The sequence below is a fragment of the Megascapheus bottae genome, chromosome 20, assembly GCF_031878675.1.
Source record: "Megascapheus bottae isolate mThoBot1 chromosome 20, mThoBot2.hap1, whole genome shotgun sequence".
Lineage (NCBI taxonomy): Eukaryota > Metazoa > Chordata > Mammalia > Rodentia > Geomyidae > Megascapheus > Megascapheus bottae.
In genome coordinates this window covers 32,620,093-32,643,889 of record NC_143528.1, presented here as the reverse complement: position 1 = coordinate 32,643,889, position 23,797 = coordinate 32,620,093, and the positions used below count along the sequence as shown (strand labels likewise).

The window sequence follows — 23,797 nt, the reverse complement described above, 5'->3', positions numbered from 1 at the left end:
AGTCTTCCACTATCTTGGAGCATTTTCTGGGCAGAAAATAAGCTATTTGTGTGAACTATGTGGAATAAAACTGGCAGCTGTACACTGAATATGATTCTCTTTATTGGCTGTGTCTCTTTGGGATTTGTTTTATGTTTCCAGGAATACTCTGTGCTTTCCTACACTTTTCTTCCTGAATATTGAATTCTTAGAATTATGGAAGTTTAATAAAATTTACATTCCAACCCTTTTGTGTACTCACAGATTATCTTTTATTTAAGCAGGCTACTTCATCAGCTAGACAAAGCACAGTAATTTTTAGGTGTTCACTTTGTGGAAAACCCACTGGTAGAGAAATCATTTTCTTTGGTAGTAAGCACATGCCAAGATCTGAATGTTTGATTTACACACCTGTCATAATATTTCAAAAATGAAGCCTAGACTATGGAGGCCCTGATGTATCCAGATCTCAATTTGGGAACCACACAGAAAGAAGTGACGCTGGAGGTATGAGCGGTGCTTTTGAGTCATTGCATGTGGTATGTGCCACTCACAAGACCCCAATCCACTGAACGAGAGAGAGTTGAAATTGCTTCCGGTCTCATCAAAGTGCTTAGAGAGTGTGTCAAATCAGAATTGCTGGACCTAATGTTTAAACTTGTGCCACGAATCCCAATAATTCATTAGCTTTTTCAGGATTAGTTTACAAATATATAAAGAGCCCCCTAATTTGTTCTTTGTCCACATTGAAAAAAAATCTCTGAGCATTTTTGCTGATATACCCATTGTCTTTGCAGCCTAGATTCCCACACTTTGAACCTACTCCCACTTAGGGGAAAAAACAATTTAAACAACACCTCACAATCCCATTTCTGTGTTCTCTTTAGAAATAAATAGTAGGACATGGATCCACACATAGAACTGGAAACAAGGACAGAAATCAAACCTTTATCTCCTCTCTCTTCTACCTTCCAAGCTCAGAATTCTGCAAGTCATGCATTTTCCACCTGTTAAGTAGTAGTTCCAGCTGGGCACTGGAAGTTCAAGGCTGTAATCCTAGGCTACTCGGAAGGCCGAAATCTGAGAACTGTAATGAAAAGCTAGCCTGGGCAGGAACATCCCCAAGACTCTTTATCTCCAATGAATCACCAAAAGAACCAGAAGTGGAGCTGTGGCTCAAGTGGTACAATGCTAGCTTTGAACAATAAAAGGCTTAGGGACAGTGTCTAGGCCTTGAGTTCAAGCCCCAGCCTCAGCACAAAAAGTAGATAAGATAAATGGTAACTCTATTTTACCTTCACTTTTTATTTTACACTCCTACATTTCACTCAGGCCAACTTCCATTGCATTTTAACTAATTGCTCCCTTTTTTTCTAAATAGATTAGCCATAATACTCTTTATATACTACAGTCCTGTTTGGAATCTTTTTAAATGAATCTTTCCCATAATTCTCACAGTAAACTCCTCCTTAAGTTAGTCCAAGGATAGAATGTACTTATCTCACAGTTCCTTTCTTGTTCCTTTCTTGAATGCAACCATTCAGATGATCGATTAGTAAGTCCAGAACATGTTTTTCTGTTCGTCTATAACTTTGCCATTAATTTCTAACTTTTTGTTACTTTTCCCTATAAAACTGGTTGAGTTTGACCCATTCAGAAAGACTTCATAGTTTTGCAGTCTAATTTAGAGCTCTTTTCTTTATGACCCTCTAATATCCTCTTTGTGCCTTATTATAAATTAAGGGTCTTTCTCGGGATGGTGGGAATGACTAGTGCTTATATCTGTGTCAAACTTAATGGTATTTTCTCAGAGGTAATCCTCCCTAAACTCAAGGGAGCTAGACTCATATGATTGGGATTCTGTGCCTATGCTTCCTCCTCACCCGCTCTTTGTAAACAAATTTCAATTACTTTATATTTTATTGTCTAGGTGATGTATAGAGGGGTTATAGCTACATTCGCTAGATAGTAGGTGCATTACTTCTCACACACTGATACTCCTTCTCAGGTTTTTCTTCCCAATTCCCACCTCCCACCCCTCCCAAACATCTTGTTTCCTCTCCCTTCCCTTTCCTATTTCAAATAAACTCATCTGCTCTTTTTGCCATTGCCATTTTGGTGCTGTTCTGGGGTTCCTTGTCACCCTCTCTCTCTGAGTGGAATGCTTCTTACAAAGCTATGTTCAGACTTCTAGACCCCTTTTCTGTATACTTATTCCCTATGACATCATCTTCTTTAGCTAGAACTTCCACTTCTATAGAATAAATTTCAAGCTCTAGTTTCAACTCCAAGATGCTCCATACATTCCTCCAAACTCCTTATCAAAGTTCATCAGTATATACTTACATGATGTAAAGAGTTCCTAAATGATTTGTATCCTGTATGTTTCTGTTGTGTGTGTGCATGCATGCATGCGTGTGTGTGTGTGTGTGTGTGTGTGTGTGTGTGTGTATGTGTTTCTGATCCACACTCAGACACACACATTAGGCTTTCAATAAACATGAGAGGTGGGGCCAAGAATGTGGTCTAATGGTAGAGTGCTTGCCTAGCATGCATGAAGCCCTGGGTTCCACTCCTCGGTAACACATGCACAGAAAAAGCCGGAAGTTGTGCTATGGCTCAAGTGGTAGATAGTAATTCGAGAAGTCTCAGTACAGTGCCTAGGCCCTGAGTTCATGCGCCCCACCCCCAGACTGGCAGAAAAAGCCAAAAACAGCCATGAAATGACTAAATGAAAGTCAACCAGATCACCAACGGTGCCAACTTGCCTCTGAACTGCACCTGAGAAGAGGCACCCGCATTCTGTGTCTTACAGGAGTGTACTGTTTTGACTTTTCTATCCCATAAACCAAAATGACAGATGGAATTCAAAGGTCTTAAATGAGTGCTATCTTTTCCTATTTTATACAAAAATACACGAGGCCTCTTAGTTTGATGTTCACCATTTAGATTTTAGGAACTCCATTGATTATTGTCTATCTCTCATTCTTTAAAAAATTTTAAATAGGAAGCTAACCAAATCTAAGCATAAATGCAGGCTGGAGAGAAAAACTAGTTGGAATAAGATATATTCCCACTTGTAAAAGTGAAGGTTCATTTTTCTGTGTGCTTAAAACAATTGGGCATTCAAAACATTTGGGCATTCCTGCTGGAGCAAAGTAACTTCATTAAAAAAAACCCTGTATGCATTTGTGCTCCACTTATAACAGCAAAGTAACATATTATCCCGAAACTTAGTGGCCTAAAATAACAACAGTTGTTTATAAATCTGCAATCCGGACAGGGCTCAGCAAAAGCAAGTTTTGTCTCCATTTTCTGCCAGCTAAAGAGGATTGAAGGCTTGAGGCAGGAATTACATGGAGGTTCATTCAGTCTCCTGCCTGCCAGCTGGGCTGGAGAGTTGTGAATAGCTGGGAGCCTGCACATCTCTTGTGGTTCCTCTGGCCTCTCCCTCCTTTCCCTCTTGCCTCACCCTGCTCCTTCCTGTCCTCTCTCCCTTCCTTCCTTTCCTCCTTTCCTTCCCCTTTCCCCCATACAAATCCTTCAACTATGTGTTTTCTCCAGCAGGAGCTTGAACCCAACCAGCACACTGAAACTGCACCTCACAGCTCTCAAGGTGAGGGGGAGCCCCAAGAGAAGGAAGCTGCATTACCCTCCATGGCCCAGTCTTGAAGACAAAATAGAGACATTAATGCTCCGTTCAGTTGGTGAAGGGGAAGAAAGACATGGTCTCCTGTTGACAGAAGAGTGCCAATGTGGCACTGAAGGAAAAGCATGGGGGATGGGACATATAATAATTGAGCCTATTAAAGAAGCACTATAGGATTGTGAGATGCTGATTAGAAAGAATGTTGCCCCTGACAAGGAGAATTCCAGTTCGGACAGTCTTCAAAACACCAAACCAAACTAAATTGAATGCTAACTACACAGAAAGAGAGCCAACACCGGTCTCTGTCATCAAGACCTCAGAGAACCTCACCAGTGATTTGTTGTACCAGGCTAGAAATCTCTCCATACTATTTCAATTTCTCTCTCATTTTATTTTACCCTTTTTCTAAATTAAACCAGTATGTTTTATTGCTTTATTTCAAATAGCTATCACAATCACTATTTCCTTTTTCTCATCATCATGACTCAATGATATTCACGTTCTCAAGAACTCATATTTAATTCATTGTGATGCTTCTGATTTTATCTTTTGCTGTTAGATTCTCAAACCTCTTCTCTTTATACCTGCCATTGTATTCCAGTATTTCTATAACATTTTATAAAACTCTCAAATAAACATAAAAGTTGAAAGAATTGTGGAATAAATATCAGGTTATCTAATATGTAAATTTCCAAAATTTCTCCGGTATTATCTCATTCTACATTTATCCATTTTCCTACCCATTGATAAGCCCATCTTATTTCTATGCTTGTAAACATGCTATCTATAAAACACTCTAGATAATTCACAATTCAGCACATTGAATTTTTCCATTTGGCAAAGCAGCAAAAGAAGATTCAACTCATATTAAAAATGCTCTTCACTATAATACATACCCATGTATTAAATAAGTATGTTATTGTAATTCACTATGTGAGCCCAAGATATAATATGATTTATTTATTTTATTTTTGTGAGCCCTGGGGCTTGAACTCAGGATCTGAGCACTGTCCTTGGACTTTTTTTCACAAAGCTAGCACTCTGCCACTTGAGCCACAGCACCACTTCTAGCTTTTCTATGTATTTGGTACCACTAGGCCAAACTCCCAGCCCAAACTGTTTTTTTTTTTTAATTTTTATTTTTTGTGTTTTGGCCATGGGACTTGAACTCTGGGCCTGGGCATTGTCCCTGGGCTCTTCAACGCAAGGCTACGGCCTTATTCCTTGAGCCACAGTTCCACTTCCATAATTATGATTTTTAAATTATAGTTTTAGCCATCTTTTTCTCTTCTTAGAACAGCAAAACAAAGTTCTACCAGAACTTTATAAAATTATAAAATTTCTTTGATAATTCATGAATTAGTGACCTTCAAAGTTATTAGCTTTCAGTTCATATGTTTTCAGAGGGGACATCACAAAAGTTAATTTTTACATATTCCCTGTATTACTTTGAACAAAGCCATCTTAGACTAGTGGAAAAGACATGAGCATGGAAATCAAGAAAAAACCTTAATATAACTACTGGGTTATCTGTCTAGGCCTTTATGATCAATATGAGTTCTCTGAAGCTATATTCTTTTCTCCTAGTACAACACATAGAGAAAAGATCTTTCCTGAATAATCATTTCTTCATGGATTTATCAGTTAAGCAAATCCTCTGATAGATTGAAGGTCTGTAATGAGATCTTAGTTGTACTTTTTTTCTGAAGAAACGAGGACATTGAACTTGAGATGCTTTGAGAGGAAAGACGAAGTTTTCATCGGTTATTGGTAGAGAAGATATTGAATTCATTTTGGACCTGATGACAGTAACAGTAAGAATAATGAATTTATTTTTTTTCCAGTCAGAGGGATTGAGCTCAGATCCAAAGCTTCTTTTTCTCTCTCTCAAGATTAGCATTCTATTACTTGATCCACAGCTCCACTTCTGACTTATTAGGTAGTTAATGGGAAATAAGTGTCTCTTGAACTTTCCTGTCCAGGTGCTGGCTTTGAACTGATATCCTCAGAGCTCAGTCTCCTTATTTGCCAGGAAAATAGACATGGGCCACTAGCACCATGTATAATAATGCATTTTCATAATTTCCCCGTTTCTGTGCATTAGTAGAAAAACAAGGTGGCGAACAATGCATAAGGTTATTGAATTTCAGTTCAAGTCATTCGGTTTATATGTCATAATTTCTTTGTACAGTTTGGTGGTAAATTTCAATGAAATGAGAATCAAATGAGGGAATACATAATGTGTCTCTGCAGTAATTAGTGAGATGGAGATTTGACAATTATCCCGTTAATCTGATCAACAAAGACAGCCAAATTGGGTAAACTATCCACTGCCTCAAAATGGATTTGTTTGTCCTAATCAGTCCAAATTGACTATGCACGTTAATTATATTAACAACACAGCTGCCAACCTCACTGCCTCCTCACTGTTGGGTACATGGAAAGAGCTCAAAAACAGGAGATGGTGAAGGACACAAACAGGTAACCAAAACTAAAGGATAGCAAGTAACTAAGTTAAATGTACCCAGAGAAGAAGAACCAAGAGTAAATTTTAACAACAAAAGGGGAGAAAAGCCAATTGTACAAAAGTTAAAATAAATAATCAAAATCGAATAATCTATAAGATGAAAAGAAAAGCACTAAGATGTGGTATGATCCCATGACATATATCAGCTTTTGTATGCAAAGGAAGGGATTAAGGCAATTTTAAAAACTCATCCAATCTGGTATATTTTATATATGTTTATCTGGTTATTTGAAATAGGATAGGAAAGGGGGGAAAACAAGATGAGGGATGAGGGTGGGGGGAGGGAAATGGGGACCAAGACATGAGAAAGGGTATCAATGTTTGTGAAGTAATACACCTTCAATCTGTAACCCTTCTATTAACTACAATAAAAATATATGAAAAAAAGAAAAACATTTGAAACAAACAAAAAACCCCCTCATCCAACTCTAGCAAACAATGCTTCTTAAGGTTGTGAAATATTTGAACTAAGTATGTCCAAGTTCTTGGCAGATACATTGCTACAGAAAGGAGAAACTAAATGAAACCTGTCATGAGTTTAGACATATGTAGATTTTTTCCCTAAAATAAAATCATAGGTAAAAATATACACAAAATGCAACTACCAAACCATCATGACGATGATGGTTTGAGATTTCAGTTAAGGAAAGTCAGAGACAGTGCCAAGAAACATAATTCATTCCTTTTTCTTTGAAGATTGTCTCCTGTCTCTACCTCCTCAAATCTCAGAAAATGTATTGATGAATAGATTTTAACTTCATATCCCCATTTAATTAGAGATTTATGACACTGATATATAGGAATATCTGCATGCATCTTGAGTAAATCGAGTGAAATCAGTCTTGTTTAAAATAAATCCCTTCTATTGGAAGAGTTACCTTTTGGTTCTTCGTTTCATATGATGAGATTAAAATGTTCTATGCTGAGCCAATTTCCATTCCTGGCACTGTGAATTTGCATGTTAGTCATTTGCCTTCAGAATTTTAATGGAAATCAAATACTGGTCCAACAGTACACCAGTGGCAAGGTTCTAACAAATAGGGCTCTGTCATTTATTCCTGTGGCCTCTTCATGATCACTTAGCTCATTGCAATTGAAAAGATTTTGAAAATGATATGAGGACAAGTAATTTACATTGAAATATACATATGTGGCTAGGGGCTATTGTGCTAGACAGTGATATTCTACAATCAAAACCCGAGCATCTGCAACTAAAAATTCACTTGTATGGGATATTCTTTTCCATCTGTGTTTAAAAAAATTATTTGTTGGACCAGCGCTAGGGTTTGAATTCAGGTTGTGGATGCTGTCCCTGAGCTTTTGTTGCTCAAAGCTGGCACTCTAGCCTTGAGCCACAGATCCAAGATAAGAATGTCATGGATATTTTTTTTTTTACTTGGATAGGCTAAAAACCACAGTCCCCAAATCTCAGCTGCTTGAGTAGCTAGGATTACAGTTGTCAGCCACCAGCAACCAGCTCTTTTTAAAAATTTAGTATTTCTTTTTCATTATTTATGAGTAGATGTACAAAAGGATTTTAATTCAAAATATCAATTTATGAGTACAATGCATTTTGGCCAATGTTACCAGTTCCGTCATTCTCCTCCATCTATCTCTTACCGCAAATCTTTTTCACCTTGATCTGAAGGACTAGGTCTTGGAGAAAGACATTTCCTCATAACCTGTACAATAAGTAACAACTGCTCACAATATTAGGAACATTAAAAAAATAACCACACAAACCATAATAACATAAATTCATCTCACAAGGCTCTAATATATCTTACAGTTAAAAGAGGAAAAATTATAAATAGGGAATAACATTTCACAGAGCTTAAAGCCAAATTAAAATGGACACTTTATCTATGTCAAAAGCCCAAGTTGGCATGACTTATTCTCTGAATTCTTTAGGAGCCTGTGTTTGCTTGGGCATTATGTCAAGAGCTCTGGCAATAGGGTTCTTTAGCTGAGAAGATGGATAACATCATTCTTAAATGCCAACAGTCAGCCGTGCCCATTGTGTTGGGTCCTGAGCCAATTTGCAGCTGCTTGTCTGGATTTGAGCTCCACACAGTGATTCTTTTTGTGTGTGCGTGTGCGTGTGCGTGTGCGTGTGCGTGTGTGTGTGTGTGTGTGTGTGTGTGTGTGTGTGAGGGGCATGGGGCTTGAATTCTGGGCCTGGACATTGTCCCTGAGCTCTACAGCTCAAGACTACCACCCTTCCCTTAAGCCATAGCCTCACTTCCCATTTTCTAGTGATTAACTGGAGAAAAAAAAATCTCATGTTCTTTAGTGCCGTGGCTGGCTTTTGAACCATGATCCTCAGATCTCAGCCTCCTGAGTAGCTGGGATTAAAGGTGTAAGCCATTGAGTCTGGCAAACACAGTGATTCTTAACAACTGACTCTGTTTTCAGCTAATGCTATCTTGGCTCAAGACGTCCCTGGGAGGAAGGAGTGGTAAGGCAATACACGGATGAAGCACTGAAAGGAGGCTATATCCTACTGCCAGGATGTTGGAGGAAATAAGATGCTATTGATCCTAGCTTCTTTGTGGGCCTTCTATTCAGGACTTTAGTAACTTACTTACAAGTGAGGCAAAAAGAGGCCTTTAAAACTGAAAAGTTATTTCCTTCTTTTAGAGGTGAAGTCCTTTCACTGTCAACCCAAATGTTCGCAAAACATCCATTAAACAGAATTTTCAATTCTTCCAATTATCCTCAAGGCTGAACAAAATGGGGATGGTTCTAACTTTTTTAAATAACATAATTTAAGAACTATGAAGCAAATGACAAGAGAGAATGTATCTCACACTCTGTTATACCAACCACTTGTCAGAACACAAGACAGTCTCAGACAGAATCACTCAGGTTAATCAAAACTAGCCGGAATGTGGACAGACTTCTTTACTTGACGGCTACTACTATGGAGAGATGGAAGTGGCCAGATGGGACTCGTAGCTTTGCAAGGACTCACTGTGCTTCACTGTGGGAGTCCCTGCCTTGAATCCAAACTCACACATCCGCAGAGCTCTCAGTGACCACTATGGGGGCACAGATTCCTCTCAGAAATCACAAAATATGCCCACAAGTCTCACTTTACCCTTTGAATTTGGACTGGACTCTTGTTCCTACAAAGGGTCCGCCATGACTTAAGGAAGTTAATAAAAAACACATTGTATCTTATGAGATTTATGCTTCTCCAGGGCTGACTTTTCTAAGACTGATGATGGATAATGGCTGAGTGAATCCAGGAAGCTCTTGCTGGGAGAGGGTATGAATATCCTTATCTCACATCTAATGCCTGATTCTTCTTGCTTTGAAGTATCTTTAGGTGATGTGATGCTTGGAAGACTTTCTTAAAAGAGTAATAATGAAGTTGAGCATGGCAATTCATGTCTGTAATCCCCGAATTTGGGAGGCTAAGGTATGACAATCTTGAGTTTGAGGCCAGCCTGAGCTAGGCACAGATACTCTCTATAGAAATGAATCACTTAATTAAAAATTCGTACACATACATACATACATACATATGTACATACAGAACTAAAAGACACTTCCTCATTAATAAGATGATATTTGGGCAAGAGGAAGGAGAGCCAGACACACTGACATCTGTGCAATAATCATTAAGGAAGTAGTAGCTTAGAGGACAAAACCCAAGTTTGGGGACCAGTAAGAAGTCAGTGTTCCTGGCACTGAGTGACAGATAGGAAGAATGATAAGAATACAGTTGGAGGAAGGGTTCTGGGCTTAAATATGTCTTTTTGGCCACGGTCAGGATTTATGACACAAAAGAATTTTGAACAGTACCAAGCAAGATCCTACTGGCTTGTATTTGAGAAGGATTATTATTTTTTTTTTGGCCATTGAGTGAAAAGTAGACTTATAAAAATATGATTGCTTTTTAGCATGGCAGCATTTAATGTCTGCCTGCTTAGTGAATAATTTTGGTGGTTCAGGCAATAGATAATGGACTCCACCAAATATAACCAGACCAGAGCTCTGTTGAGCTGTATTGCATGTTCTGCCTCTGCTAGAACCAAGCAGCACGCTGTCATGTGCATAACACTACTGATGTGTCATGTGTTACTTTCAACACACAATGGCACAGAAGTCCAAAAGCAGTGCTCATGTACCTGGCATGCAAACCGAGGTACATTACTCAGTGCTGTCCGCAGCCCTGTCACACTGTAGATGGGAGCTGACCAATGGACTGGTAATTGTCAAGCACTAGAGTTACACATTATATTAATGAAATAATAGTGTATAGTCACATCTAGTGAGCAGAAAGGGCTTGTTCTCTGGCGGTTCACCTGGCTTTTGGACAGTTCATCTATAAGTACATTGAGTCAAAGTGTCTAGGAGTCTTCTTCTCTCAAACAACAACAAAAGGAAAATAGCCTTGCTCCTTGGCCTGGGGTGAGGTGATTTTTTATAAGTGAATTTTATGTTCTGGAGTCCCCATGTAGGATCAAGGGGCTTCATTGATTTTATCTATTCAGACTTCTTCTAGAGGATATTTCCATTCCCAATCATCACCTCTGCGCAAATTTCTCATCTTCTCTGGACAGTCTTACCCAAAACACCTTCCTATTGCTCCTACTGCATATTTAATACAGAAGTCTGGAGTAGGCTATGTGGCTATTGGAATTCATGGCCAAAATTAGATGAGACAAGTCTGAGAGTTCTGGATTATATGTAAAATAGTTAGGTGAAACTAGTCAAGGAGTGAATTCAAGAACTTTTCAGCTTTTGTTACTTTCACCCCCATCACCTTTAGTCATGCCATTTTGGTTGCGGGCTCAATCTCGATTGAGGTTCTAAGTTAAATCTTCAAATTAGTTCACCTCATTTCCCTCTAGTCCCTAATTTTACAACCTACCTATCATTCTGGGAAATGATGGAAAATAGCTGAAATATTATTCTGTTAAGGCAGTGGCTTTTTAATTTCCTTACATAAATAGATTCAATATTGTGAGCTGTTTTTTGCTCCCACCAGTTCTGGGGCTGAACTCAGGTCCTGGGTACTTCCCTTGGAGCTTTCTCAAGGCTAGCACTCTACCACTTGAGCCACAACACCGCTTCAGGCTTTTTCTGGGTTTGTGGTACCAAGGAATCGAACCCAGGGCTTCTACCACTAGGCCATGCTCATGGCTCCTGTAGACTGACTTAACATACCAAAAAGACAGTATTATATTTAAAAGAAAATTCTGTTGAACTTTAAGTAAAGGCTTTGGGTCTATATGATAATTTGGGGTTTTTTTTGTCTTGTGAGATACATTAAACAATGCTTCCAATTGGATAGAAAAACCTCTCATCTACCAGAGATGAAAGAAAGGAAAATTCTCTCAATCAAATTGTTTTTTACCCTGAGGAAATTATTTGTGAGCCATATGTGCATTAAAGTAGCAACAACAACTAGTAATATCTAAGCCAATTTTTAAAAGAAAAAAAGCAAAGGATTAATGATTCATGAGTGCTGCTTCGTTTAGACCCACATAGTTGAACAATATCTCAAAAAATCATCTCAAATGTGCATGATTTCTCTGTAGCTCCTGGATCAACTCTAACATATCCAAATCATACCTAATTTCCAAAAAAAAGAAGGAAAAAAAAGGCTTATGGTCTATCTTATATTGACTAAACAAACTAGAAATAAAAACTAATATACAAATGTTGAAAAGCTTTCCAGCAGATCTTTCTGAGTGAGTGGAGGGGTGTTATATCATTTGTTCTACAGATATACTGCTGTGGTTTTCCTAAATTGTATTTATATATGTAGTTTCACACCTGTAACAATATGCACAATACGTGTATATATACACACATTGGTCTTATCTATCTCAACTTTCTCAGTATGAGGAATTAAGGAATACAGAGTTTTCCCCCATCACTCCACTATGATATTGAACAAGATTAAACAAGAATTGATGATTGGAAAGTTTGATTCTTCAGTAGGGAGCTACAAGGTGAGCAGTCTAAGTCTCTGGAGCAGCCTTTGCCATTCCTATTCTGGATGACTTTACAGGACTATTCTGGAGTTTCCTGGTAATGATGATAGCATATAGCAGAGAAACGATACAGGAGATACTAATTACGAGTTATACTAACACTGATCTATGAGGATTCACTATTGTTCACAAATATATATTTAAGGAAACCGGAACATATAGTAGAAAATGAAAAAGGAGCTCTTAGAAGAGTAAACTATACTTGTGATTCATTTTTTTGTGGTTCATTTTTCCCCAAAAAACATAAATAAAGCTAACCACTGTAAACAAGATGCATTTGAGTCTACATCATGATGCTTGATGCAACGAAAGGATTGTCAGTATTGTTTAAAAGGATCTAAGTTGTTACTTATTCGACGTACATCTTCTAGATCAGAAAGATGTCACCACAGTGCTTCCATCTGCAGATGAAGCTCACTCCTATGAGAATAGGCTTGCAGGCATTCATAAGGTTTTGTATGACTTCATATACACTGAAAAAACCTCCTTCTGGTGATGCACGTTATTATCTTTCCCATCTTATAGAGGCAAAGTGATTGTCCCAAAGTCATTGCAAGGACTTGAACTCAGCCTCTCACTCTCCATAGTTTGTCCTCAACCTGGAGGCCATATTGCCTTTCAAATATCTCTGAAGAAACCAATATTTGAAGGGAATTGGAAGCATTCAATACATTAGCTTTCTGTTACTATGGCAAATACGTTAGATCACTTATTTCTATGGAAAAGGGGAGAGTTGGTTTTCATTTTTGGAAGTTGCAAGTCCACGTTAACATTAAGAGCCTGTTACCGATGGGTGCGTGGTTACAATGGTGTTCTTAGTCACAAGATATGGGTGGGTTGGTGGGACAGCGAGTGAAAGACAGCCAGGATAGGGTGGGAAGTTCCCATGATTCTCCTCAAGGGTGTAGCCACTTAAGGACTCTGCTTTTTCCAAATTGCATCTTTTTGGAATCCATGCCACTAACACCTGAGACTTTAGGAGATATTTATGATTCAGCACACAGCCATGGTGAGGTATTGTACAATTCTCTATGGGTCTCTTGCATCCCTATGTCATACAAGCAAACACATTGCCTGCTTTTTGCTCTGGTTTATCTTTTGAGGGATACTTACATTGATAATGCGTTGCAAGACAGAGACACAGTCTCCTCATGGAGAATGGGCAGCCTTGCTTACTATGTTTCATAAGTTTCCTAAACTCTGGGTTCTGCTTCTGTAACCACTGTAGTGTATGTGTGTGTACAGTCCTTCTGGACTAGAAGAAGTGGGCTTGGAAATGGAACCTAGGAAAATGCTGATCATTCCTACTCTTGCTTTGTAATGTGCAAATAAGCCCTTTGTTTCTGAACACAAAGCAAAACAGTAGACAAACTCCCCTGAATTCAGACTCAATGTAGTTTCTGCAAGGCCAAGAATATATTATTATTTTCAAGGTTCTTTATAAGAAAAGTGGTCTAGAATTACGAATACAAAATTAAGGTCAGGGATGTGGAAGAATGCTAAAATAGTGAATGGTCCTGAATAGCAAACTCCATTCCAAGTGACTTCACCTGGGTCCTAATTATGTTCTCAGAAATCAAAATTGCCCTTATTAACAAATAACCCTAAATTACTTTCAGTTCTCAAGTACAGAGCCTACACAACCCACGGTGCCTCAGTTTACAGAACAGGTCCTCATTTTTGTTTTCTAGGCAAGATACTTTCCAGATTTTCTCAAAATCCAGAATCTTTCAGCATGGAAGAGGAGAAATGGCTTTACTAATTTTGCAACATCAAATCATGTGTTTTTACACACTAAAATATGGAATAGTTAACACTGTCCACAAGTTTGTGTGTTGCTGACAGATAACAATTCCAGGTCAAAAATTATAAATCTTTATTGAGCTCATGAAATGTAGAAATCAATAAATGAGAACAGGAATGTATTTCACTTACTTTTGAAATGTTACTCGATCGACTTGCAGATCTCCCTGGGGACTTGTCATTCTGAAAAATAAAATTAGGAACACCGATTAAAAGACAATGTGGCAATCTGTTTATCATTGAGAAGAGAAAGCACAACCTAGGTTAGAGGGCTGAATATTCTCAATCTTCTTTTGACTAAGTTACAAATTGCTTGTACAGAATGACTTTTCTCTTAAATTGTATTTCTCTAATAAGTTCACTTTTGAAAACATGTCAGTTATCCTCTAAGCAGTCATCAAGTTTAGAGTATTTATTTCCAAGAAATGGTATTGCTCCAAAGAAATTGTGCAATTTCTTTGAAAATAAAATACACAAAGAAAATATATAATCCCATTATTTCCGCATTTGTATAAACACATAGAAAATTCTAAAATTCTGCTTCTCAGTGCCAGTAGTCTGACCATGTCAGCTTCATGGGAAATCCCCTTTACTATGTTCTTCCAAAATACACTTGATTGGTCTTTTCTGTGATGCTTTAACATTTTAAAACATTTGCTTTTTAAACTTTAAAATGCCCACTGAGTTGTTTTAAAATTTAAGACTTAAAAAAATGTTTACAGATTTAAATTTAATACTTTTTTCTGCCCTTAGGGGTTAAAGAGTTTCCAGTTTAGAAAAAAATAGGAAAATGGTATTTTTGTAAAGTCATGTAATTTTAAAAGTAGAAAAAGACTGAGAAATTGAACCACTGCCCTGTTAGAGGCCAGCGAGCCTCTGAATCTGGCAAGCCCGGAGTATCTATGCGTGTCAGGCTGGCTCAGAGTCCAACGTCTAGGCATCTGCTTGCTCTTTCTATTCTGCCAATTACACATCACACGTTAGCGGATCATTGACTAGAAAAAACCAAGGTGTACAGTGTTCTACATTCTGCAAGTAGAAAGCGGTCACCGTCCATCTCTTCTGTACAAAAAATGCTGGAAAGATCATTTCTGCATAGAAAAGATGTGTGAAGGATCCGAATCAACATTTTCAGTGACATGTTTACTCAGTGAAAGGATTCTCCCTCCTTTTCCTTTTCCTTGCATTTTGTTCATCTTCTCGACTCCGCCTCAACGTGGACCTGTGGTATGTTTTTGGCAGAGGTCATTTCTGAGAAGTGACTTGCGGTCACAGCATCTGTCACAGCATCTGAGGTGGGCTGAGCTGCCTACTTGAGACAACTGCAGAGACTCAGAGGTGGTAGCATGTGGCCTCAGCAGCTTAGATGCTCTGCACACTCACTGCTACCAAGAGGCCTTGCCATGGCAGCATCCATCTCCTCCAACCACAATGTCATGGTGCAACATTGTTATTACAGACTGAGATGAGTCACAACAATGCAATTAGTTACACCGCACAACGGCCCCCTCCCCACCCAGCAAGAGATGAATGGCTGTGCTACCCACGGACATGTTTCCCTGATTAACTTTCTCTGGTGATGAAGAGAGGCACTTTTCTACTGACATCTCAACTCCTCTTCTAGACTCTGGCTACCAAAATCAATCTATTACTCTTTTCATTGCAGCTCAGAGTTCTGACACATGATTGCATAAAACAGGTAAATAAACTGCATGCAGTAAGAGACTTTGGAAACAGACTTGTCCTCGAGTGTATTTTGTTATGTTTCCTTCATTTGCAGGATACTTGAGTATATGGTTAAGGAATAAGAATGAAGCTACTGCAGGAAGAAGAAGAAGAAAACTAGGAAATGTCCACTAGATTGCTAAATTTTTCAAACTACTTTAAAAGAGATTCCCTTTTCAAATGTGAGGAAGTTCAGCAGCAGGGTTGAGTAAGGTAATTTCCACATTCTTCACCAGCGTTCTACAATCCAATGGACGGGTAGCATCTGCTGAATATTTTAGTGTCTCAAAAGATCTTTTATAGTGAAATCAATTGGCTGTATGTTCTCCTTACTCAAGGTGAGACATTGAAAGAAAGAAACAAACTTAGGTGACGGTTGGTATGTTTTCATTTCAAGGACAAGTTTTCTAAAGATCTGTTTGATCAGTGTGTGAGAGTACAGCCATGTGTTCTCTTGCTGTGCTGCTGTGATGTTCAGGGAGATTGACTTTTCAATTAGTTCATGTTGTGGTGAGCTAGCTCTAATAGAAGTAGATTGTGTGACATTTGTGAACTTGATCTTGAGGAGATAACATCTTGGGGATCCTTGTAAGGATAAAAGGAGTTAGAATTGAAAATCTTTTGTCAATTACAAGGTTGCAATATTTCCATTATTATTGACAAGGAAAGAAAACCATTGATAATTTTCTCATACCTTTCTCAGTGTACCTCTTTTGCAACTCTGCCTCTGAGGTGGGTTAGTTCTGACACATAAAATTTAAGAATGAAAAAGATATTTCATTTTTTCCAGCCAAGGTTATTAAGAAAGTTAGTCTGCCTTTCTTTTGAAGCAAACTGTCGGAAGCCCTTTCCATCTTGGAACACTTCCTCAAGTGTCTGTCCAATTTGCTAGTAATTAATTGGGTAGCTTGTCCCATTGCACGCGCAATGACAAATTCTTCTTTGTAGATTAGTCAATATGGTTGTCATACCTCATTATGATCAATTTAAATACTTTACCTTAGATTAAATGGAAGCTGTTTCAGAATCTAATAATCTTACTGGTACCCAAATTATAATGACCTTGTAGGTCAATAAAAGTTGGAACCAACAAGAAGTTCTTGTCAGGCTTGCATAAAAAGTGTGGGGTCATTAGGTAGATTGTTGGATATTAGAATGTCATTCCCAGCATGTAGAGAGGCCAGTAGTTCACAGAACTATTCTAGTATTTTAGTATTTTCAAGGAATGTCTTCACTTTGGTTTTATACCATCTGTTATTATTAGTTTACTTATTGTGATTATTCATAGTAATTTTTTTGCCAGTCCTGGGCTTGAGCTCAGAGCCTGAGCACTGTCCTTGGACTGTCTCAAGGCTAGAGTTCTAGCTCTTGAGCCTCAGCATCACTTCCAGCTTTTTTCTATGTATGTGGTACTGAGGAATCGAAACCGAGTCTTCGTGTATGCTAGGCAAACACTCTACCACTAGGCCAAACTCCCGTCCCTATTCATAGTCATTTTTTTTATCAACTTTGATTTTAGTAAACATAGTTGGATTTTTGGTACAAGAAATGATAAACAGGTGCCAAATCAGGAAGTCACTATCAAAACTGGATTAAATGTATTTTTAACATTCTACTATAAGGAAAAAGACATTATTGTCTTTAAAATTGAATGATCTACATTGAAGAATATGTAACACAAGTCATGCATTATCTACATATGATTCTCTGTGTATGCATTAATTGTTTAATTGGAAGATCATAGTAAGGGAATGAGAAGCTTTTAGTGTAAGAAAAATGAAATAGTGTTCTGTAAGAAAGCCAGTGTGAGACATTCTCATTGAAATCCTTGGCACGATAGAATGTTCCCCGTTCCTGCTTCAAAGTTAACAGTATTTTAAAGAAGGACAAGATTAGGTAACTTGATGGCCATCTGAAACATTTCAAGTACTATTGTCATTGTTATGATAATTGCAACTTTTACATAAGAGTGTGTGTGTGTATGTGTGTGTGTGTGTGTGTGTGTGTTTCTGTGTGTGTGAACTTGTATAGAGGCTTGAACATGGTGGGGGAAATTCATATTTATATCAATTTTGAATGGTTAGAAAATTGATGTTGTAAATACTGTAGACAACTAGCTATTCATTTGAAAGTATAACAGATCTCTATCACATGCATACATTACCACAGAGTCTTATATGTTCCAACAAACCATTCAAAATGAACCTAAATTTAAAGATCAATTTTAGATTGGCAAACTCTGTAACTAAAGAGGAACCAGAATCTGTGACATCTCTGTATTTAATTATATACTATCCAAAGAAATGTAAAAAAAATTGAAATAAATAAGAAAATAGCTAAGTGAGAAAACTATGGAGCTCATAGGGTGAATAGAGTTTAAGTTTTACAATGTAAGAAAGAGTTATATCTATTCACAACAAGGTGACAGAAAGTAACTCAATATTAAAAAAGTGAGTAAAAGATTGAAACCGAAAGTCACAAAGTAAGACTCAAGCTGTTTATAAACATATGAAAGATGGTTAAAGTCTCAAGAAAAATCTGGAAGATATAAAAGCAACTGAACATTGCTTTCTACATATCATCAGGGAAAATTTAGACGAGCAATCATCTCTGTTGCTGGTGTGATAGGTAGAAAGAATAGTCTCAAAAATTGCTAGTGGGGTCGAGCCTGGTGGCTCACGCCTGTACCCCTAACTACTTAGGAGGTTCAAATCTGAGGCTCAAGGTTCAAATCCAGCCTGGGCACAAAAGGACCTGATATTCTTATCTCCAATTAACCTCTAGAAAATGGGAAGTGGGGCTTGGCTCTATGGTAGGGCTGTAGCCTTGAGCTGAAGAGCTCAGGGACAATTCCCAGACAGAGTTCAAGCCCCATGACCCACCCCCCAAAAAAAATTTCTAATAGTGTGACTTTTTATTTTTCAATATTACTTGAAAGCAATCTGGCAATACATATCGTTAACAACCTTATTTTATGCAGTACTCTCACTCCAGAATCTATGCCAGAGAAATAAGAGCAGAACACAAGGACACATGAGCATAGCTACTTTGTACAACTCTGTTCTTAAAATGGAAAATAAAAATGATAGCAAGAAGAATGTGTTGGTTGTTGACAGAAAGTCCACTGGGATATTGGTGACAACAGCCACTTGAAGAGAAACCTGTAGGAAAAGCTTCTGCCCTGGTCTCTCACATGCCATCTGCATTGTCACAAGACAAAGCTGAGGGCATCCATGTCTGGTTGAATTCCAGGTCCCAAGTCAGCTCCATTGAGGAAATCATTGCAGAAAATGAAGACTTCAGAGGCATGCTGGGGCAAAATCTTCACTAAGCTGACTCCAACAAGGCTGAGAATTTGTACAAAGTGGAGGAGAGGAAATCATCTCTGCTGGGCTCCAGCCAAAGGCTGTCACTGTGATTACAGTGTGTAGAACACTGCCACCTGCTGGACACTGGGATATGAGGCCATCAATAGCTTCCCAACAGTGAGAGAACTTATTTTCTGCCTTAAAAAAAAATTAAAATAATCTAAATCTTACTTCTTAAAATACTGTATCTTTCATTCACTTATTTTTTTCTGGATATTGTTGTATGTTCAATTTGGGTATTCTTGTTCTCCCTTTCTTTTTAGTTCCTTTCCTGCCTTTTCTTTAGTGTCTGAACATGGGTTCCTGTACATTCACCTTTCAATATTTGACCTCAAAAACACATCTTCTCTTTCCCTCTCCATTTACCTCCACATCAGTGCTTTCTTTCCCTCGACAAACTGTATAGTCATGTTTATCCTTTCTTCTCCCTGTACTCCCAAATCAGTGTCCTTTGTTATCTATATGTTCAGAAAGGAACAACATTGCCAGTCACTTTTTGTTGATCTATTAGTTTATTCATCTATTTATCATTCCTTTATTTCCTTTTGTCATTCTTCCTCAGCATATCACTAAGTATCCCTTATCTATGTAATATACCCACTCACTCTCTCATTAACCTTTTCTGCTAACCTCAGTGTCTAGACTGGCTGCCTTTTTGTAACACACACATCTGGTCGTTGTGACTAATTTATCTCCCTTGCCTCCATCTTACCTTTACCCTTATTTTCCTACCTTCTCATAAGGCATCTTCCATGCGCCGGTATTCTTCCCAACATACCAGAGCTAAGGTAAGGACAAATGCATTCTCATAATGGGTCATTTTCTTTAGTGATTTTTCTCTACAATGACCTTTTTTCTGCCTGATTACACTAGCAGTCAGGACTCAGTACCTTGAACAAAATGTCCTAATTACTTACTGAGATAAATCATCCTCCAAAAATAAAAACAAAAAAATTCATCACAACCGTATCATAACCCAGTTGTACTTAAATACTGGCATATACCCAAACCAAGGTTAAAAGTTAAATATTCCAACCCAAACATGTACTTAGATACGTAAGTTTCAACATAGAAGGATTATTGTGCTAAAAAGGAAATACATCTTCCCAAAAGGCAAGTGCTGGAAAGATGAATGAAATTAGAAAAGATAAAGACTTGATTGAAATCAAAGAAGATACAAATAAACTGATGTGTGAGATGAAAGAAAATTCCAACAAACACATGATTAAACTAGTGCATAGAAGACTATGAGAGAGGAATTCAATAAAGACACAGACATTGTGGATAAGCTGCCTTTGTAGGACTACTTAAAGATAAAAGAAAAGAAGAAGAAAAAAGAAAAACCCAATAATGGAAATCAAAAGCTCCACTGAAAGTCTTGCTGGTGGAATAAAACAAAGTGAAAATAAAATATCAGGGATTAAGATAATCTGAAGGGACTATATTATCAGAGAAAGTTAAAGAGAAAATGCAGTCACTATAAGTGGAACACCCCATCAAAAGGCCAAACCAGCTGTTGTCAGAGGCTCATACCTGTCATTCTAGCTACTCAGGAGGCTGAGATCTTAAGATTGTGGTTCAAAGCGAGTGGGACCAAAAAGTCCCTGGGAGACATATACAATGGCACCTGACACATAAATGTAATCATGAGTGAAGCCTTGGTTACAGACCTGTTAGGGCTGTATGTAAATTTTTACAGCTACTTTCTCATAGGTGAGGCACAGAGGAAGAGCTACCTACATTCGTGGGGAACAAAGATGCCTGCTAATGTAACTGCACTTGTACATTCCTAGTGCCTCTAAGTTCTTGACTTAGTTGTGGCTTTTTTTGTTCTTTTAAGAGACTTCTTAGCATTGACTGCTTTCTTTGATTGCCCCAGAAACGAGTTTAGATCTGGTTGTGTAGATGTTGGCTGTGTTAAAGAAGACATGGTTAGGGTTGTGTGGTTATGAGACACCAGTAAATTGGAGGGCTCCATGAATATGCTTCTAAGAAAGTATCAAAAGGGTGAGAGGATACCACCGTCGGTCACCAGACTGAATTGGTGTAATCAACTGAAAAATGCTCAGGATGTGTTTCAAATTGATTTCAAGTCCCTGAGGCAAATATAAATACTTTGAATTAATTGTAGAAACTTCTAACAGAAAATTAAAATCTATGTTTGAGACCATTTACATTCCTTGGTAAAGGAAACCTGGGTACTTCTCGACTTGGAGTCCTACTGTATTCATGGCTCCAATGATAACATACATTTAGCATCAGGGAGCTTTTGCATAATTTATATGAATTTTCCATCAAGTATTATTATCTATTAGGTGATAAGACACAGGAGAGTTCCCATTTGGATGTAAAAAAATCACCTTTAAACTGAAGAGTAGTGTGTTATTAGTCACCTTGGGACAGCCATCAAGACATGCCTTGAACATCCTTTTGTTCCGAGGAAAGGTCTATATTTCTTCTTGAAAATGATGATTACTTTTGGGGGGGGTCGTAATGAGTTTGGACGCAGGGCTTTTGCTTACTAGACAAGCACTCTACCTCTTGAGCCATTCCTTTAAACACAACTGTCTTGCAAACATCAGTTCTCACAGATGCAAAAACAGTGCTTCAAGGTCTGTTCAGATTGAAGATGAGTAAAACTATCTCACTGTCATAAAGACAGAGGTCATAGTTAAAGAGATGGCTTGAAAAACACTCCTTAAACTTTAAAGCCTAAAGTACATTATATACTATAAATAATTTCAAATTTCATGAATATTCCAGGTTCTCAAGTCCGATAAGCAACATATATGCCATTTTTAACTGAAACAACAATTGCTTCTTAAACAGCAGGGGATGGTTGCAATCTCCTTTTTATAAAATTCTTTTGTCTGGCAATTCCTTGCTCAATGGAAGAAAATAGCACTGGGGCATATAAATCAAATACACTCAATGCAATACTTCAGAGTACATAATTTTCTAACATTTTGGCTTATATTTCTTTTCCTTGCTTCTTTATTTTCAGCACTGGGTTAGGATCTGGTACCTTGCAGTCCCATGTGGGGTATTTCTCACTGAACCGTGTCTCCTATCTAGTTTCATTTCTTTAATCTAAAATAAAACATTTATTTGTATGTTATGGTTTGAATATGAAATATATCCCATAGTTTCAAGTGTCTAATAGTTGGTCCCTCGTGTCCCTCTTTGATGAAATTCTGGAAGCAGGAAAGAGGTGATGGCTGAAGGAAGTATGTTCATGAGTAATCTCTGATTCTTGGTCCTCTCCTTAGTCTCATTTCCTATGCATCACAAAGAAAAGAACTTCCTCTATGATACATCCCAATTGCCATGATTTTCTGTTCAAGAACATGAGCCAGGCAACAATGGATGAAGATCTAAAAGCTGAAGCTAAGAGCTGAATTGATCTCCCTGCACAGATCTTAATGTGCAGTTCAGAAAATCAAAATTGCATACTGGACTGAGGACAAGGGGTGGCCAAGCTCATAAAGTTTCAGAGAAAAAGGAGGTCTTTTCTGGACTAAAGGCCATTAGCATTACATTCTGACATAAGTAAATATTTGTCCGTATTTCTAAAAGACTTCATGTACCTTACAGTACACTGAATGGTGAAAAATATTTATCCCATGTTTGGATCCATCCTAGAAAGATTTTGTAGAGGCTCTACTAAATCAGACTCTGTTGTCTTAAAATACAAAGTCAGCTGGTAAGGATTTCATTGTCAAGTTCAATGTCATCATTGTACAAGTTATTATTCACAAATTAAGAAGGCTGATTATCACATATGGGAAAATTTACTGTACTGAAAAGGACATTGTACACTTGACATTTACCTCAGAGAGAATGGAAAAATCACTTGTATGGTAAGGGTGGCAGAAAAGTAATTTCAAAGTACACCATAGTCTTAATAAAAGAACAATAAATGGAAATGTCATGAACTCAAAAATCTCTTCTCAAAAGTTTTCAAGAACAGTATTCAGTATTGAAAAACTAAAATAGTATAAGAGATAATCATGCAAAATTCACCAATGTGACATTCAGAATAAATCCTCAGGAAGAAATATTTTTCTCTTAGAAAAAGTTTTCAATTATATTTAATTGTTTCAAGCTCTTTTATGTGCTAGATTTTAGAAATAATCTTTATTTCATGTTTCTCACCTTAAGAATAAGGTATGTTTTCTTTAAAACATGGCAACAGGTTAGTACGACAGGACTTCACAAAACATTATGTGGTGATAGTCTACTTTTCTCATCGTGTGCCTTTCAGGGAAGACTAATTTTCTTCGATGTGACATTCTTTTTTTTCTGTATTTTTTCCATGTATTTTTAATTGTAATTAGTAGAAGGGTTACATTATATTCACCAGATATAAGGTGCATTACTTCACATACATTGATACCTTTTCTCATGTCTTGGTCCCCATTTCCCTCCCCCCTACCCCCACCTCTCATCTTGTTTTCCCCCCTGCCCTATCTTATTTCAAATAACCAAATATGCACATATCTAATATACAAGATAACCAGGTGAAATACTGTAACAATATGAGATAACCAAGGGACACCAAAAAAGAGACAAGAGATAACACAGTACATTAAGAACAACATCGATGTGACATTCTATTCTTAAGGTCACAAACCTGATTAATGCTTAGAAAAATAGTTGTGACTTACCTCTTCTTTTCATAATCTTTTTGTCATTCACTTATTCATGTGTACATCATCTGACCATAACAGGCAGA

General features: G+C 37.6%; 1 protein-coding gene across 8 annotated transcripts in view; it reads right to left on the bottom strand.

The window, feature by feature from the left end:
• Marchf1 (membrane associated ring-CH-type finger 1) overlaps positions 1-23,797 on the bottom strand; it is a 698,633-nt gene that overhangs the window by 81,716 nt on the left and 593,120 nt on the right. For all 8 annotated transcript variants that reach the window (XM_090354229.1, XM_090354230.1, XM_090354231.1 and 5 more), the window contains one exon: positions 14,102-14,152. In XM_090354229.1, the coding sequence (XP_090210355.1) occupies positions 14,102-14,152 (51 nt within the window). The remainder of the gene's footprint in view (positions 1-14,101; positions 14,153-23,797) is intronic.